The 20,018-nt window shown below is 42.7% G+C and overlaps 1 protein-coding gene across 1 annotated transcript in view; it reads right to left on the reverse strand.

The window, feature by feature from the left end:
* Positions 1-20,018, reverse strand: part of megf10 (multiple EGF-like-domains 10) — an 85,586-nt gene that overhangs the window by 17,364 nt on the left and 48,204 nt on the right. The window contains exons 9-16 of the mRNA XM_084401500.1: positions 18,622-18,834; positions 9,674-9,848; positions 9,478-9,598; positions 4,996-5,159; positions 4,581-4,683; positions 2,272-2,418; positions 2,052-2,186; positions 1,673-1,801 (exon numbers count right to left, since the gene is read on the reverse strand). Coding sequence (XP_084257626.1) covers positions 1,673-1,801; positions 2,052-2,186; positions 2,272-2,418; positions 4,581-4,683; positions 4,996-5,159; positions 9,478-9,598; positions 9,674-9,848; positions 18,622-18,834 — 1,187 coding nt within the window. The remainder of the gene's footprint in view (positions 1-1,672; positions 1,802-2,051; positions 2,187-2,271; positions 2,419-4,580; positions 4,684-4,995; positions 5,160-9,477; positions 9,599-9,673; positions 9,849-18,621; positions 18,835-20,018) is intronic.

Here is a 20,018-nt window from a genome sequence, read left to right on the forward strand (position 1 = left end):
CATCCACACTCTCCTCCTTTTATTACAGGCCGACATTAGGTTTCTGATCAGCAGGGGACTTAAAGAAATAGTTTAGTAGTCTGATCAGTTGAGCTGAAGCTGTTGATCAGAAGTGATGAAGCAGCATCACTACGCTGAACTCTGAAGAACCACGGTTAGTCAGGCAGGATGTTTTTGGGGAGATTCCCCGAAAGCACAGCAAAAACTATTAATGGCGAGACACACCAAGCTGACAGTCGGACATCGCCCACCATCAGGCTGTCGTGGACCGTCTGACAGCTCAGCTTTTGCATGTTCCAGGTTGTATATCCACAGTCCAGTGGCGGCTGCTGGTCTTTCAAAAAGGGGAGGCTCATTTTCGGCCTACATCTTAAAATTGTCCATTTATTTATGCGTAAATTCTGCCCTACGTTCCTTTTCAAGAAATTGGCTAGCAATTTCGACAAGCAAATACCAAGAAATAGGTTGCAGCAGTTTGTCTTTCGACTAGAGTTGCAAAATCCGCGATGAAACTGAGCTCGAACAGCTTCAGCGACTTTTTATAGTACAAAATCGCTGTCAATCAAAAGGAGATGCAGTCTTTCGACAGACCCTCCAATCATCACGCAGAAGCCCGGAGTCCAGGCCAGCCCACTCCTCATTCACTCCAGAGACGCTGAGCGTCCGTGGGCGGGACATAATCGCAGCATTTATGCAATGACCGTCTAGTTTCGAAGCACTGAAAAACACTGTTCAGAGCAGCCCCATTGAAGTCAATGGACGCTGGGCTTCAACAGGGAAATGTGACGCTACGGGAATGAGAAGGATCGAGTCAGCCGACCTGCTATATGTAACTGATTCTGAATGAACTCGTCTTCGAGATGAATGTGTTCTAACGCATTTTTAGTCAATAAAATGTTAACACAACAGCATATATTTGACCATTAATTTTTGGACATTATAGGGGAAGCCGAGCTTCCCTTGCAGTCTTAAAGAAATCCCCACTGCCACAGTCCTAGTGTCGGTTTCCCATTTTTAAAGATGAATATAGACTACTGCCACCTGCAGGCATAGAGAGTTATTTTCTCTAGCTGGCCATTGGCTAAGTCTTCACGGTGAGTTCAAGCACAACTTTTAAGCCCAGGCGCACACAACATGAGGCGACAACACAGTCGGCTTTCATTGCCACTAGTTCTTCGGCGTCATGGCCTAAAAGGATTAGTTCACTTCAGAATAAAATTTTCCTGATAAATTACTCACCCATGACATGTTCATGACTTTCTTTCTTCAGTCGAAAAGAAATGAAGGTTTTTGAGGAAAATATTGTGAGCATTTGTGGTTAAAAGTATATAAATGTTGTTGTTTTTTTTTAAATGACTGATGGTTTGGCTAGATAAGACTCTTATTGCTCGGCGGGGATCGTGTCGAGACTTTGAAGCTGCATTGAAACGGAAATTTGGACCCCATTGAAGTCACTATATGGAGAAAAATCCTGGAATGTTTTCCTCAAAAAACCTTTCTACTGAAGAAAGAAAGACATGAAGATCTTGGATGACATGGGGGTGAGTCAATTCTGAAGTGAACTAATCCTTTAAAGAAGTGATTCTATATTCTACCATGAGCCTCAATCTGATAGAGCAAGAGCTTGAAGAGTTGATCAAGAGCATTTAGTGAGATTGCACAGAATACTGACGCTGTGAGCAGTCACTGCCGATCCAGCCGGGGTAACACTGACACGAGCCATCGAAGGGGTTACAGGTGCCGTTATGAGTGCAGGTGCAGCTCCACGCGCAGTTCTTGCCAAACCGGCCACTGGGACACACTGCAGACAGACAGACAGACAGAGAAGGACATCAGTACCATGGCCCAGTGAGAGGACTATAAGAACACACACTGGAAAATGGGAATGGAAAACAAAAAGAACTGAAAGAATAAATGCCGTGCAGAAGACACACAGCATGAACACAATAAGTACATTGTACTTATTTTTAGATGTAAGTACATAGAACTTAAGACCACTTAATATAAAGTGGTACTGTACTGTAGCAGTGAGTGAGAGGGGCCTTTCTTGCCTTCGTTGCAGAGCGCCCCTTTAAAGCCAGGCTGACAGTCACACTGGCCGGTCACATGGTGACAGGGGCCCTTGCTGTGGACGCAGTGCGGACAGGCCTGGCTACAGCGGTGGCCGAAGAAGCCCGGAGAACAGACTAGGAAACACCAGGAGAACAGAGCGGATGAGAAAACAGACATGTTGTCATGGGACAGACACAGGTGGTGTGTGTGAGCACTCACTGCGCTGGCAGGTGGTTCCTCTGAATCCAGGCGCGCACTCGCACGCGCCCTCGTCCGGGGAGCAGGACGCCCCATTCTTGCAGTTACAGGACAGGGAGCAGTTCGGCCCCCAGCGGCCCTCAGCACACATGCTGTCGCAGTGAATGCCTGTGAGAAACACACACACACTGACTGGATGATCCCACAACACACACTCACAAAAACACAACATTATAATCCCAGATAACCATTTAGAAAACTTTTTTTTACAGCATTCAAGGCTGTGATTTTGTCCTGAGAACTATGAGATGTTCACGAGTTCACCTGCCCATCCAGTCCTAATGAAAGATGGTAAACAGTTTGGCCTGCTGTCCTGGTCTCGAGCTCTGAGCTAATTAAGGGCCCGGACTACGGGATTGAATAGAAAGAGGTAGCTTGGAATAGAGGAAGGTGATGGAGGCACTGAAACTCCTGCTTATATACGCTCATGAAAATGACTGACAGGTAGTGATGGGAGAATCATAACTTTTTGAAGCTCTGAATCAGTTGAACCAATAGCTTTGTTAAATGATTATGTGAGTTTGACTTAACGCAATCTGTATTTCGCAATTCACGACTGTTCAGATTCACCAAAGACAACGATCACATGCTTTTCTTGTTCCCTTTCGAAAGGGAACTCGCGTTGCGTCCCATTGGGGTCGCTAAGGGGGAATGCCTTTGGTGTGACCGGTGTCTGAAGTGGAAATCTAAACATGACATGAAGGCACTACAGGTGAGACGGAGAGTATAAAAGGGCACCTGTGCAATACGTCATCCTCTTATTGTCTTCAGGATACCGTGTGTTTGAACATGTGTTCTGAAAAGGCAAGTTTATAATATGTCCAGCACTAGAACTGCGAATTTTATAATGTGTGTTTATCTGTGTCAGCGTTTTCTGACACCTGATGACAGACACGATATGTGTGTTATGTGTATGGGTGAGGAGCATGCATTTCCTTTTTTCCAATTCCTTTTTTTTATAACAGTAAAAACTCTTTTCATGGAACTCTAATGTTACATTGTGTTTTAGGATTTAGGAACCTAGTTACCAATGTGCAGGTTCAGTGTTTGTGAAGTGTCACATGACTTCAGTCTAAAGGCATGTTCACACCAAGGATGATAACTATAAAGTTTTAACAATCATTCTAATTTATGAAAATAGAGAAGTCTTCATCACAACAATAAAAATAATGACACAGAGGAACAATATTGTTGGAATGACTTTCAGAAGAATCTTTCCTCTTAAAGGGATACTTCACTTTAAAATGAAAATTCTGTCATCATTTACTCACCCTCAAGTTGTTTCAAACCTGTATGAATTTCTTTCTTCTGCTGAACACATAGGAAGATATTTTGAAGAATGTCAGTAACCAAACAGTTAACTGGAACCATTGACTTCCATAGTACTTTTTTTCCTACTATGGAAGTCAATGGTTCCAGTTAACTGTTTGGTTACTGACATTCTTCAAAATATCTATCTTTCTGTGCAGCAGAAGAAAGAAATTCATACAGGTTTGAAACAACTTGAGGGTGAGTAAATGATGACAGAATTTTCATTTTAAAGTGAAGTATCCCTTTAACCGATAAAAACATTGACAGCCAATCAGAATCCGTCCTGCATTAAAGAGCTCAAACTTTTAAAGCGACAGACGACCAAATCGCAGGGCATGCTAATAATAAACAGAACGTTGGAGTGGATGCTAATATAGTTATGGTTAGTTATCTTTCTTGTTGTGAACAGCCCTGTGCCCACTGACCGTCAGGTGGTGTTTAACAAGCTCTGCTGTCAAAGACAAATTATTAAACATGTCATCCTGTGTGTCTGAAGCTCAGTGGGTGAAGCAGCTCTGTGGGAGAGAGTCATGACAAAACACGGACAAAAGCTCTTTGAGAGTGAGTGTGTGTTGCTAGGCGATGAGAGGACGCTGGAGATCATTCTAGTGCAGCAGGCCTGAGGAAACACTGCTGACATCATCAGTATGCCGTCGGTGTCGGGATCAACCCAGAGGAATGTGTGGGAGAGGGGGTCTCCACCTTCATGTGCCTGTGCATCAGTCCTCAGCCATACAATCAAACAGACCAAAACCTTCTCAAGAAAAAAATTAAGATGTACTTCTGAAGAACTTTCTTACGAACTTATCTTAAGAATTTTCTTTCTTAAGAAGATTTCTGTGAATCCGGCCCCAGGGACTTTGGGCCAGAGGTGGGAATTATTTTTTAAAGCAGCAATCTTTTAAAAAGCAAATGATAAAAATATAAGTTATCCTGAAAGTCTAGCACACATTCATCACCTGTCCAGCCGGCCAGACAGCGGCAGTGTCCCGTTGAGGGCTGACACCCGTCCGCATGACTGCAGTCACAGCGCTCACGACAGTCCAATCCATACGTCCCGTCCTGCACACACCATCAGGTCATTGAGGGACACTTCTTTCAACTAAAATAGTGATTTTGCACATGAATTTGACGATAAAAAATGTAATAAATTGTATATGAGAATGCACTTTAAAATAACTGTTCATCGAACTGAAGGAATGATGCCTTATGGGTGAAGGCCAAAAATATGGAAAATAATTGAGAGGTAATATATAAAACCGGTTCAGTATTATTATAATGAATGCAGCAGAATATAAGAAGGTGACATAAAAGGCATGTGTAACTGAACATTAAGACAGTACAGGGTTTGATATTTCTCTGTGAATCGCAGACCTGACAGTGTTGATCACAGCGGTCTCCTCTCCAGCCCGGAGTACAGGTGCACCTCCCGTCCAGAGCATCGCACGCGCCTCCGTTACTGCAGGCACACGTCAGGTTACAGCCCAGACCCCACGAGCCACTGGGGCAGTTAATGGAGCAGTCCACCCCGTGCCACCCTGAAACAACAGCGTTGGAAATCATAAAAGCACTAAAAACACTGCAAGAGCTAAGACCTGTGAACGAAACACACACATACGCTATTCACAGTCGGAGCCGAAACATGACAGTGATTACCATGTGATCAGATTACCTGAAAGTAAGGTAAACTAGTTCCTAGGGCTTCTCTATGTATACATAGCCCTCATTTCCAGGTGCTCTTTGTCAGATCTCGTCATTATTTCAATGCTTGTACTGTTTAATGTGCTTGTTTCCTAAGAAGTGTGTACCTGAGTTTATTTTGATTATTGTTACTAGGGCTGCCCTCTAATAGTCAACCAAAGGCTAGTCTATGAGAAGCCTGGAGCCAGTTGGTCACAGGAAAATAAAAAAAGTAGTGCAGTCTGTGAAGGACAGGTCGTAACACAGAGATGAACAATCAGCACATGAATCTCAACAATGGTGACAATCAAACGTTTCATGTCGCAATGCAGGATAGTATAAAACTCACAGCATGCACTGCAGCATGAATCTTTTTTTTTTTATTGCCACCATTGTTGAGATTCATGTGCTGATTTTTTATATCTCTGTGTTTCTACAAGACAGCATTGCTCTGTTTTTTTGTTGTGCATGATGTATTTAAAAAAAAAAAAGTCATTGTAATTCATTGAAGTGAAGTGAAGCTTGAAGTGAATGAACAGGGTATATGACAATTTTGTTGTCATCGTCAATATAACAAACTGCATTTACAAACCATGTGTGTATACAAGTGTGGCTTACAAGAACAGTTCAAACAGAATGAGAAAACATAATGTTAAAAAGTCAAGGGTCAGGAGCCCAACTAAAGCAAACACCGATCCCCATAATGGTAACTTCAAACCAAACATTTTCAACTAAACAACTTCTGTTGTAGTTCTTGTGTTTCTCTATTTTCTGTTCTTGTGTCCCTCTTTCCTTCAGTGATTCTGCTTGTTAACCCCCTGGGGTCGGCCGTCTCTCTCAATGTGAAGATCATTCTGAAACGCGACAGAAAATGATCTGTATCTCAGCGAATGCTTGTCACTGTGACATGAAACATATGTCTTTACAAAGCTTGAAGTCTCCATTTTTAAATTATGTAAATCATATCAAAAACAAATATTCTCCGTTTAAGTAATCCGTATGAAAGCAACGACATGTACAGTTTCTCAAACAGGTCCTCATTAACTCTAATGTGACCACACCAACGCGCACACGAGCGATTGACATGCAAATAGTCCACGTGAAGGAACGCAGACCTGTAAACGCCCATTACCTCTAAAACAAAGAATCAGAGACTCGAGTAACGTACTGTTTTTCCTTGAGTTTGGAAGACTGTGTTTGTGCTGTGCTGTTTAGAATTAGAAGAACACGATTTGATTATGAGAAAGATTTTTAAGGTAAGACACTCATTATAGTAAGCATATTCTTGTTGCATAAACTTTACATTGTAGCTACTAGTTAAACTGGTGCCAGACTAAAATGTACATTATGAAATGAGATTGGAGTAAAAACATGAAGCCTAATGCTAAATGTATATATATGTACGACACGAGGATGTTTTTATGTTCGATAATAAAACACAGCATGATATAAAAGTAGGCTAGTATAAGTGTTTATTCTAATATGGTGACTATAATAATGTTTAGACCCGTGTTTACTGTTAAATACTGTGTTTGTGGATATCTGATCAAACGTAGATATGTATAATATGGTAACAATAATGTTTCATAGTTTGGAGCAGCTCGATTGCTTCAGTAAATGTTCTCTGCACGCGCTGTGAGTTTGAGTCATTTGCACGGTGCGTTTGAAAAGCAAAACACGCCAAACATTAGGCGTCATGTTTTTACTCCAATCTCATTTCATAACGTCATAACGAATGGAAACATTTGAAGTAACATATGATAATCCATATATTTTTCTCTAGTGTAGTGTTACTGAAGTGTTCCTTTTTAACGAATTATAGGCCACCTGCTATCTAGGCTATTGTTATTATTATTTTATGCAGCACTACACGTATGCCTACAAGGCACAACAAACCTGGTGTTCATTTTATATATATACAGTATATATATATGTGTGTGTGTGTGTGTGTGTGTGTGTGTATTTTGTAAATTTTAACCAGAAAAATCTAAAATGTTTTCCAAAAATCGTGCAGCCCTATAGTTTCTCTTGATATCAACATGGTCACAGCTGTGTTGTTTTTTTGTTTTTTTTTACAGGGACCAGATGCCACTGATGAGTCCTACTGACTTCAACATTCACATGAGTCTCTGTACATGAACATGGTAAAGTGAAAAATCAAACACCTTGGAAATGACAGGTTGTACTATGTTTCAGGAATGGCACAAAGGTGTGTGACTGTTCAAGTCTTCAGATCAGTGTGTTCAATAATGTGATTTTTTTTGTCCTTTGTTGTGTATCTTTGGATTATGTTGTGTTGTAAATAAATCCAAACAATCAAAAAGCCATTCTTTTTTAAATCTCCTCATTCTTTGTGCAAGGTTGCTCATAATGATAGGGCCTGATAGCTCCTAATAGGGCCATTATGGGAGGGTCTTTGTCTTTCTCAGGTGTGAAACACATCAATATTCATGATGATTCACACATAAAGCTTTCTTACACAAAACATGTCAAACAATTTTTAAATCAATATATTGTTTTATCTGAATGAGTGTGCAGGATGATTTTCACATAGTTTTGAAGCAAATAGTCTAGGCTACGTGATACAATTTTCAAAAGCCGTGTGAAGAAATAATCAGTATGGGTTTCATGACCTTATTTCAGTGACTTTTTTTTCCCACAAACCACCCATAAATGTCATTATCTCAAAACTACTAACTTTTACATACATGCTGCTGACATATTATTGTAGCAGAGTTTGTGCTAAATACAGTGTAATCAGACGTTAGCCATGAAAACATCACAAGTAACAGAAATAAGCACAAATGTCAGAGCATGTCAGAACACCTCCAGGGCCCAGAAAACACCTCAGACCCAGAGGGTTAACAGCAGCTGTTCATCACTAATGCTCAACAATCACTTACATATTCACATAATTATCTCACGGCAATACTGCATCAATGATACTTTTACTCTCTGTGGTGTGGATTTTCCTGTGGGGTTGAAAGGGTTAACAGTGTAAGATAAAAAGACACACCCATGAAATGTATTTTAACAGTAATAACTGTAAAATTGTACTATAAAATTTTGTTTTATTGGGTCACCATTGTGCTGAAGATTACAGCCTGTGCTTTAGTCCAGCAAAAGATCTACAAACATTGATGATATGCTGCATGTTGCTTTATTTAACAGGCAGAGACTGTGTAATTGCTGGTCCAGTGGAAATCTCTTTATTTAAAATATTAGTTTAGTGGTCTCAAATGAAATAAGTTCACAGTAATTCTTTTCCCACATTATTAGTGCATTATAAATATTAGTTAATAAATTTAAACTGCAGTTGGTCAATTTAAGGCAATTGGTTTCTGCAAATGAAATTAGTTAACTCGAGTTTTAATTTAGTGCACGGTGTATTTACAGTAACATACTGTAGATTACAGTAAAGAACTGTACAATTAACAATAAATTTGACAGTATTTTACTGTAAAAAAGCCTGGTACGGTCTAACAGTGTAATTATTACAGTATGTCAGGCAGAAAAACCAAACATTCGGCTGTCATTCATCGACCTCAAACATGGCTTAGCCTTATTAAGCCTAACGTTAACCACTTTACATGGCCGCTCTATTATTAGGCACATATCCTAGTGTTCATGTGGAGTGAAGCTCAATTAATACCACTTTTACTGCATGACATGTTTAACATATACGTTTCTCTCTATAGGTACTCATCACTGAACTGCAGAGTCAACCTCATCGTTGCAGTCGACACTGACTCTACACTGGTCTATTAATGAATTATTAAAATGTTCACACAGTCTCTGTGGTGTTTTTTTGACACATTCATAATCATTACTTTTTCCAGTGCTCTCCCACAAGCTTTGTGTTCACTTGAGTGTTTAATGTATATTGTAAAGGCTCATTATAATGGTTTAGTACTTCTCTGTAAAGTAGAACAATATTAGCAATGTTACATTTAATATTCTTTCTCAGCCCTGAAACTCAAACCATTTTGCTGCTTGAAGATGCTGAATCAAATACACCTCCTTTCCTGAGGCCTCATAGAAACACACCTTGTCAGGGTAGATAAGCAACTTCACACCAAAGACAACTGAACACGCCTACTGAGTTCTTCAGGATTACTAGAAAGTTGATCAGGGTTGGAGTTTAACTCTGCAGGACAGTGAGTTGAAGAGAATCACCTGCTTGACAGGAACAGGATCCATCGATGGGAGAGCAGATGGCTGCGTTCTTACAGGAGCAGAGAGAGGAGCAGTTGATGCCGTATGTGCCCGCGGGGCAGACCGAGGAGCAATCTGAGCCCTGTAATCATGACCACACATCAGTGACCGGTTCCAGCATACACACACTCAGTCTGTTTAAGATAAGATGAAGTACCTTATATCCCGGTGCGCAGACACATTCTCCGCTCACGCTGTGGCAGTCTGCTCCGTTCTGACAGTGACAGACCTCCTGACACGCCTCCCCAAAGAAACCAGGAGCGCACGTCTCGTTACAGTACAACCCCGACCACCCCGACCGGCACGAACACTCACCCGACATGGGGTGACAGCTGAGAGAGACGACACATTCAGTGACCATCGACTGGAGTCTGAAGCGCATATATACCCCTACAGGCCACCAAACTGTAGTTTTGGGTCTGTGAACTTATCCTAGTGCAACGATTCCCAAACTGTTTTGACGTCAAATAATGCATTGTAAAACCTAACAGTTATATCAAATTTTACCGAAAGTTATGTGGACACAAGAACTACAACTGACTTCCAGCCACAGCCTTTGATGAAATCAGCTGAAGATAAAAGACTAAATATCTCAAGATCTCAGCAGAGGAGGATTAAAAAACTCACAAACAGCATTACCAGCCTCACTTATTACCAACCCGATTTACTTTATTTCTGTCAGACATCTACAGAAGTTATTTAGGCCCCTGTGGCGCGGCCTAAGCTTTTGTCCTTAATGACATTTTTTTCCTTATATTACTTTTACTTTTATACTTTAACACTAGAACACCCAAGGCGGTCATTTTGACCGTTTTTAAATTTTACAGTGTAATAACTTTGTTAAAATAAAATAAATGTGGCTGTAGGACTCTGACTTTTCCTAAATATGTGTATATTTTATTCTGACACTGTTATTTTATTAAAATCACAAAACACTAAACAGTTCGGACTATTTCTACCTAGAATGACCATAACGGACGCATTATAGATATCATAAGTCCGCTACATTGCAAGTTTCGCGGAGGGACTTCATCACACGACTGACGAGCGAACTTCGCTCCGACCACATGGAATCAAAAGCCATACAACTGGAGGAACTGCAAACAAAATAAACCCAAGGAGACATGTGCCAAATGTCACAAAGTGGTGTGTGGGAGCTGCACACGAAAGGCGGTGTTTACCTGTGTGGAATGTGCGTAAGCGTCAAAGATGCGGGGTGTTTGCGCCATTCAAATGGGCAGTTATTCAGTGAACAAAAAATATTAACTGGCAGTTAACCTGATTTTGTTCGTTAATATTTTTTGTTCACTGAAACTAATCGTTCTAAAGCAGTTCGTTTTCTTGTTTAGCTAATGTTCATGTTTTTTCTTAGCCTGTTTGTGTGTGTAGCTACTGTATTGTGCTGCATACGTGTCCGTGAAAGTTTTTACAATGTATTCAAATGTATCAGTGTTTTTGTTATTGTATATATGTTATAAGTTATTGTATCATAAGATTTGTTTTTATTGTACAAAGAAAATAAGAAAATATTTATCAATTAGGCTGGAAAATACATTTTCACATTCATTTGAATTAAAATTGTGTGTCCTGTTTATCATTACCTATCATAACAGATCCATTTATTTTTAGATTTTGTATTGATTATTGAACTTATTTACAAACAGGGCTGTACTAAACGGTATGAAGCTTTGACGTTTCCTAACTTTTGTGCATGTCTATTCACGTGGTGAGTGCGGTGAAAAAAATATTATTTTGACGCAAAACGTTCCTCACATAGAGGCAGCACCTGTCGGGGCAATCTTTCTTTTGTGCTTGTTTTAAGGGCTATGACGACAGGAATTAAAAGCTTCATTGGAAAAGAGAAGGTTAACATGTACAATAGATATGACATGACGAAAATGACGTTCAGTACGGCCATATGATAGTCAAAATATGAACGGTCAGAATGACCGCTATGGTCGTTCTAGTAGTTATGGAATTCCGGTAGTTCTAGTGTTAAGTAGTTTTGAAACCAGTACTTTTACACTTTTACTTGAGTAAAAAGCTTGAGTTGATACTTCAGCTTCTACAGAAGTCTTTTTAAACCCTAGTATCTATACTTCTACCTGAGTAATGACTGTGAATACTTTTGACACCTCTGGCTGTTTGTGTTGTTTAAGTTGTTTAAGAGTTGTTTAATCCTCCTCTGCTGAGATCTTGAGAGATTTAATGTTGTATCTTCTGTTGATTTCATCTAAGGCTGTGGCTGAAGTCAGTTGTAGTTCTTGTGTTTCTCTTTTTTCTGTTCTTGTTCTTCATCTGATTCTGCTTGTTAACAGCAGGCGTTCATCACTAATGCTCAATCATCACTTAATCACTTCATTTCTTGACTGCAATGTATATCTTCTTTTAGTGAACTCAACTGATAATCATTTCAGAGTACTCATAACTATTGGTTTCTACAATTACACTGAACAAAATTATAAACGCAACACTTTTGTTTTTGATCTAAGACTTTTTCTATGTACACAAAAGGCCATTTCTCTGCTGACTGCAGCAATGTCCAATGTGCAATGGTGCATGTCCATGTGTGTGTCTCACCTGTGCGTGTTATTGGCGTGACAGGGTGTGTGTCTCACCTGTGTGTGTTACTGGCGTGACAGGGTGTGTGTCTCACCTGCGTGTGTTATTGGCGTGACAGGGTGTGTGTCTCACGTGTGTGTGTTATTGGCGTGACAGGGTGTGTGTCTCACCTGTGTGTGTTATTGGCGTGACAGGGTGTGTGTCTCACCTGTGTGTGTTATTGGCGTGACAGGGTGTGTGTCTCACCTGTGTGTGTTACTGACGTGACAGGGTGTGTGTCTCACCTGTGTGTGTTATTGGCGTGATAGGGTGTGTGTCTCACCTGTGTGTGTTATTGGCGTGACAGGTTGTGTGTCTCACCTGTGTGTGTTACTGACGTGACAGGGTGTGTGTCTCACCTGTGTGTTATTGGCGTGACAGGGTGTGTGTCTCACCTGTGTGTGTTACTGACGTGACAGGGTGTGTGTCTCACCTGTGTGTGTTACTGACGTGACAGGCTGTGTGTCTCACCTGCGTGTGTTACTGGCATGACAGGGTGTGTGTCTCACCTGTGTGTGTTATTGGCGTGACAGGGTGTGTGTCTCACCTGTGTGTGTTACTGACGTGACAGGGTGTGTGTCTCACCTGCGTGTGTTATTGGCGTGACAGGGTGTGTATCTCACCTGTGTGTGTTATTGGCGTGACAGGGTGTGTGTCTCACCTGTGTGTGTTATTGGCGTGACAGGGTGTGTGTCTCACCTGTGTGTGTTATTGGCGTGACAGGGTGTGTGTCTCACCTGTGTGTGTTATTGGCGTGATAGGGTGTGTGTCTCACCTGTGTGTGTTATTGGCGTGACAGGTTGTGTGTCTCACCTGTGTGTGTTACTGACGTGACAGGGTGTGTGTCTCACCTGTGTGTGTTATTGGCGTGACAGGGTGTGTGTCTCACGTGTGTGTGTTATTGGCGTGACAGGGTGTGTGTCTCACGTGTGTGTGTTATTGGCGTGACAGGGTGTGTGTCTCACCTGTGTGTGTTATTGGCGTGACAGGGTGTGTGTCTCACCTGTGTGTGTTATTGGCGTGACAGGGTGTGTGTCTCACCTGTGTGTGTTACTGGCGTGACAGGGTGTGTGTCTCACCTGTGTGTGTTATTGGCGTGACAGGGTGTGTGTCTCACCTGTGTGTGTTACTGGCGTGACAGGGTGTGTGTCTCACCTGTGTGTGTTATTGGCGTGATAGGGTGTGTGTCTCACCTGTGTGTGTTATTGGCGTGACAGGTTGTGTGTCTCACCTGTGTGTGTTACTGACGTGACAGGGTGTGTGTCTCACCTGTGTGTTATTGGCGTGACAGGGTGTGTGTCTCACCTGTGTGTGTTACTGACGTGACAGGGTGTGTGTCTCACCTGTGTGTGTTACTGACGTGACAGGGTGTGTGTCTCACCTGTGTGTGTTACTGACGTGACAGGCTGTGTGTCTCACCTGCGTGTGTTACTGGCATGACAGGGTGTGTGTCTCACCTGTGTGTGTTATTGGCGTGACAGGGTGTGTGTCTCACCTGTGTGTGTTACTGACGTGACAGGGTGTGTGTCTCACCTGCGTGTGTTATTGGCGTGACAGGGTGTGTATCTCACCTGTGTGTGTTACTGGCGTGACAGGGTGTGTGTCTCACCTGTGTGTGTTACTGGCATGACAGGGTGTGTGTCTCACCTGTGTGCAGGGCTTGACATTAACTTTTTTGCTCACTAGCCAATGTGGCTAGTAGTTTTCCAAAGTTACTAGCCACACAGCATTTTTACTAGCCACATTTTTGTTTTTGTGAAATGACCTGATAAAAGTTGACTATGGCGTGCTAAAATTTACTTGAACTAGATTTACAATCCTTTTAACCACTGTACTCACCCAAATCAAGACTAAATAAATATATAACAATACAGGTCATTATCATTAGCTCTGATAAGGTTGTGTGTAAAGCTCCTTTTTTTTAAATAAAACCATGTATTATGTATTATATGTCGCCACATAGCTCCACACCGGCATGCGACGTAACTCCAGCAGGGCAGCTAGCTGTCTCTTCATTTCTGTGTTGTCGGTCACAAGCGCGCAAGCGCAAGGCAACACTGTGTGCATGTAATACTCATTAGGGCTGTCAAAATTGCTCAAAAATGACCTTCGAATATTCCCTCTAATAAAAAACACATAGCTTAGCCTATATTCGAACTATTCGAACATCTGGTTGCGCATTTTGTCAATGACGCGCATTACGTCAATAACAGGACAAATTAAAGGAGTCATAATGTTGTTTTAACTTTGGTACCCAATGCTCTATTATAGTCTTTCAGGCACTTCTAAAAAAGAAAAGTGGAAAAAAAATCAACACAGAGCCCCTCAGACCCTTATTTCTAAAGGCATTATTGTCTCGCGAGATCTGATGCGATGTTTTGGCTGTCGTGGACGGTCATTATAATAATGCAAATGAGGGGCGCGTTGATTGGTTGCAGGAAGGAGGGGGGTTGACACCGCAGGTAACTTTCAGCATCATTACAAACTGACATGGCGCAAGTTGTCAATGAACCCGACCCGGCCGCGACATATGGGATTCAACCGTACATGTTTGAGCCGGACTCTGAACCAGAGCTGGAAAGGGAAGATGTAGAGTTGTTGGATGCACGTCTACATCAAGATGTCTCTGAATGGTAAAGACAATCATTTTGACTGAGACATACATTAACATCAGTTCGAGCTATTTTAGCATATTTTAACATCGTGTGTTGCTATTTTCTCCCACATAAATTTACCTTTTATTTAATGTAGATTACATTAACGGAGATGTAGTTTTTTTTTTTTTTTTATCAGCTTACAGTGGTTTTGAGATTTTTACTATCATGTGGTGTTTTTGCCTTGTTTCACGTTGTGGTTATTTAGACATTCAATATGTTTCTTCTTTAGACATGCAACGTGATGTTATACTTGCATTTAAACAGTTTTAGCCACTGAGCATGGACTCCTGTACCGTCACTACTGTAGCTGCTAGTGTAAAACAAAGTGGAAAGATGTGGCTAGCATTCGTAGAGTCCATTCCCCGTGTTTACCTCGAAGGTAACGTTACATACAATAGCCGCATTAGCAGTTAGCTGCTATTTGTTAACCACAGTAGAGCAATAAAAACACAGTCTTACCTTTTCGATTTCTGGCAAGTCCCTGATGGTTGGGATGGCACCTTTTCCCAAACGGAGCTTCGAGGCCAAGTTCGCCTGATATTGCCCCAAATTTGTAAATGATTCCGGTGTAAAATGTTTAGCACACACACCTAACGATACGCCACTTGAAAGAGTTGTTGGGACAGCGTCATTAAAAATGAATTTCCTCCACTGTTCCCTGATAGTTTCGTCCGTTTTTGGTAGATAAAACACATTTGCATGTTGTTTGTGGCAGTCACCCACAGAGCATCTCAAGTGTAGGCTACACTCGGTTTCTCCATCTTTCTCGAGTCGACTAAACTGAATCTGAGGGGGAGAGGGGGAGAGGGGCGGGCTTCCCGCGGCATAGGTTTGCGGTGTCCATATTTGGTATATCCTCCCCCGTCTTGACGTCAAGAGGGGGAAGAAATCAAAATCTCGTTTTTTCGTGCGCGTGCACGTGGCCTATTTTACAAACCCTGAGGTAAACAAACGCTTCACTTTTAAATATCGGCTTCCCGGCCAGTGTACAATCATTATGCAATCATAACATACATTGATTCTCGTGGAAAAGTGAAATTTCTACATTATGACTCCTTTAATACAAAGAGACGAAACTACTTGTATAGGTAATTTATTTAAGTTTAAACATATTTGACAAACGTATTACCTACACAAAAACAAGTAAATCAACTAATGGCCAAGACCGCAGACCTCACTCTCGCTCGCTCACTCGCACTCGCAGGCACTCTCTCTCTCTCTCTCTCTCTCTCGCCCTCACCCTCATGCTGCGATCACACCAAACGTGAATAGAGCATCTGGCGCGATTGTAAAGACGTGTTTACGCGCGTCTGGAGGTCTTGCGGCGCGAATGAGGCGTCACGCTCTCTGTGCATAACGGTTTAAATGAACAACAATAAGCAAATGTTGAGTGCTGATCAAGAGTTTTGTGCAAGCAATTTAAGGTCGCGACTCTTATATAGCAGGCTTCATTCAGTGATTGAAACAAATATTATTTACAATAATTTAAGTTTTACAGTAGTCTATATAAAACCGACATTGAACGCTCCGAGCGAGCTGTGCTGTGGTAAACATGGAACTTTTCCTTGACATGAAACGGTAAATAATCAAACCAGTGGAAGCCTGCAGTGCATGAAACTACTATATCTAACCTACCTTATTCATGCAATATCTATTCAGTCAGTACAGTAGCCTACACTTTAGTAATGTTTATGTTTAACGTTAACACTTCTTCCTGTTACCTGTCCCTAACCCCTCAGGCAGCGCGCCCACTCGCAAAGCAGACAGCCGCGCCTCTGCTACCGCGGGCGTGTTTTTCCACATTCGAATATTCATTTTCACCTTCGAAATTCTGTTTTTTAAAACTATTCGAATATATATTCGAATTTAGAATATTCGTTGACAGCCCTAATACTCATGGGAGTTGTAGTGTCGTAGTGTCACACTTATTTCAGATGCGTTTTGAAAAGACTACAATTATTCAACCCGCCAAAGTGGCTAGTTGGAGTGACTATGTTACCCGCCACGAGCAAAATCCACCCGCATTTGGCGGGTTGGCAGGTGTTAATGTCAAGCCCTGCCTGTGTGTGTTACTGGCGTGACAGGGTGTGTGTCTCACCTGTGTGTGTTATTGGCGTGACAGGGTGTGTGTCTCACCTGTGTGTGTTATTGGCGTGACAGGGTGTGTGTCTCACCTGTGTGTGTTATTGGCGTGACAGGGTGTGTGTCTCACCTGTGTGTGTTATTGGCGTGACAGGGTGTGTGTCTCACCTGTGTGTCTCACCTGTGTGTGTTATTGGTGTGACAAGGTGTGTGTCTCACCTGTGTGTGTTATTGGCGTGACAGGGTGTGTGTCTCACCTGCCTGTGTTATTGGTGTGACAGGGTGTGTGTCTCACCTGCGTGTGTTACTGGCATGACAGGGTGTGTGTCTCACCTGTGTGTGTTATTGGCGTGACAGGGTGTGTGTCTCACCTGTGTGTGTTATTGACGTGACAGGGTGTGTGTCTCACCTGTGTGTGTTATTGGCGTGACAGGGTGTGTGTCTCACCTGTGTGTGTTACTGGCGTGACAGGGTGTGTGTCTCACCTGTGTGTGTTATTGGCGTGACAGGGTGTGTGTCTCACCTGTGTGTGTTACTGACGTGACAGGGTGTGTGTCTCACCTGTGTGTGTTATTGGCGTGACAGGGTGTATGTCTCACCTGTGTGTGTTATTGGCGTGACAGGGTGTGTGTCTCACCTGTGTGTGTTACTGACGTGACAGGGTGTGTGTCTCACCTGTGTGTGTTATTGGCGTGACAGGGTGTGTGTCTCACCTGTGTGTGTTACTGACGTGACAGGATGTGTATCTCACCTGCGTGTGTTATTGGCGTGACAGGGTGTGTGTCTCACCTGTGTGTGTTATTGGCGTGACAGGGTGTGTGTCTCACCTGTGTGTCTCACCTGTGTGTGTTATTGGTGTGACAAGGTGTGTGTCTCACCTGTGTGTGTTATTGGCGTGACAGGGTGTGTGTCTCACCTGTGTGTGTTATTGGCGTGACAGGGTGTGTGTCTCACCTGTGTGTGTTACTGACGTGACAGGGTGTGTGTCTCACCTGTGTGTGTTATTGGCGTGACAGGGTGTGTGTCTCACCTGTGTGTGTTACTGACGTGACAGGATGTGTATCTCACCTGCGTGTGTTATTGGCGTGACAGGGTGTGTGTCTCACCTGTGTGTGTTATTGGCGTGACAGGGTGTGTGTCTCACCTGTGTGTCTCACCTGTGTGTGTTATTGGTGTGACAAGGTGTGTGTCTCACCTGCGTGTGTTACTGGCATGACAGGGTGTGTGTCTCACCTGTGTGTGTTATTGGCGTGACAGGGTGTGTGTCTCACCTGTGTGTGTTATTGACGTGACAGGGTGTGTGTCTCACCTGTGTGTGTTATTGGTGTGACAGGGTGTGTGTCTCACCTGTGTGTGTTATTGGCGTGACAGGGTGTGTGTATCACCTGTGTGTGTTATTGGTGTGACAGGGTGTGTGTCTCACCTGCGTGTGTTACTGACGTGACAGGGTGTGTGTCTCACCTGCGTGTGTTATTGGCGTGACAGGGTGTGTGTCTCACCTGCGTGTGTTACTGACGTGACAGGGTGTGTGTCTCACCTGCGTGTGTTATTGGCGTGACAGGGTGTGTGTCTCACCTGCGTGTGTTATTGGCGTGACAGGGTGTGTGTCTCACCTGCGTGTGTTATTGGCGTGACAGGGTGTGTGTCTCACCTGCGTGTGTTATTGGCGTGACAGGGTGTGTGTCTCACCTGCGTGTGTTATTGGCGTGACAGGGTGTATGTCTCACCTGCGTGTGTTATTGGCGTGACAGGGTGTGTGTCTCACCTGCGTGTGTTACTGGCGTGACAGGGGCACTTCCTGTCACACCTGAGGCCGTAGAGACCGTCGGCACAGACTCGCTCCTCACATCTCTCACCGGTGTATCCCTGCTCACACACACAGGCTCCGCTCACATGATAGCACTGCGCACCGTTCACACACACACACGTCTGACTGCAGCCCACGCCATACGTGCCGACCGGGCACTGGTCCTGACACCTGCCAACACACACACACACACAAACACACTTCAGTCACATACTATATACAAATAGTGAGTTCTTCATTCATTGTCACCATAATTAACAAAGTGTTATTGTTATTATTGTACTTATTAACTGCAAATAGGTCTCACTTTAGATTAGATCACGGAAAATTACATTATTTAAGTGCTTTAAACCAAACTTTATGTTAATACATTAAGCCTATCCCTAAAGCAAAACATAACCACCTAAAATAATTCAATAAATAATGCTGTCAATATGAATTACATACAAATACTCATAAGATCAAGTTAAAATACATCAGTAAGAATCAGGGGTAGGTTTAGAGTAAAACTCATTATTTCTGTGCAAAGTTCTTATAAAGCATGGAAACCCAGTGTGTGTGTGTGTGTGTGCGTGCGTGCGTGCGTGCGTGCGTGTGTGTGTGTGTGTGTGTGTGTGTGTGCACTATAGTCCTTCACGTCTATTGCAATCTCAAAATTCCGGCCAGTTGATAATACCTAGAATATCAAAATCGACTGCTGGCGGCAGATCCTTCTCCTATTTAGCACCAAAACTTTGGAACAGTCTTCCTAACATTGTCCGGGAAGCAGACACACTCTGTCAGTTCAAAGCTAGACTAAAAACACATCTCTTTGACCTAGCATACACATAACACATTTGGGGCCCTATTTTAACGATCTGAAACGCAAGTGTCAAAGCGCAAGTAACTTTGTGGGCGGGTCTTGGCGCTGTTGCTATTTTCCCGGCGGGATAAATGACTCTTGCGCCTGGCGCAAATCTAAAAGGGGTTGGTCTGAAGTAGCTTCATTATTCATAGGTGTGGTTTGGGCGTAACGTGAAATAAACCAATCAGAGCGACATCTCACATTCCCTTTAAGAGCAGGCGCGCTTGTTCTAAAGCGGATTCCTATTATAACGGCGGATTTGCCAGGCGCACGCCAGGAGCGGTTCACAGCCGAGGAGACCGACGTTCCCGTCAGGGACGTTGGGGATGGAGAAACACACCCAAATTAACTTCGGTTAAACAGGCGTATGATAATTTGGGTAAATGTGTAAGCTAGATGTATGCTTTTATAATAAACTGTCTATCTATCTATCTATCTATCTATCTATCTATCTATCTATCTATCTATCTTTCGTAATAATGTATGATTTGCAAAAATGAAAACTGCTGCG

Source organism: Rutilus rutilus (assembly GCF_951802725.1).
Source record: "Rutilus rutilus genome assembly, chromosome: 25".
NCBI classification, from domain to species: Eukaryota; Metazoa; Chordata; class Actinopteri; order Cypriniformes; family Leuciscidae; genus Rutilus; species Rutilus rutilus.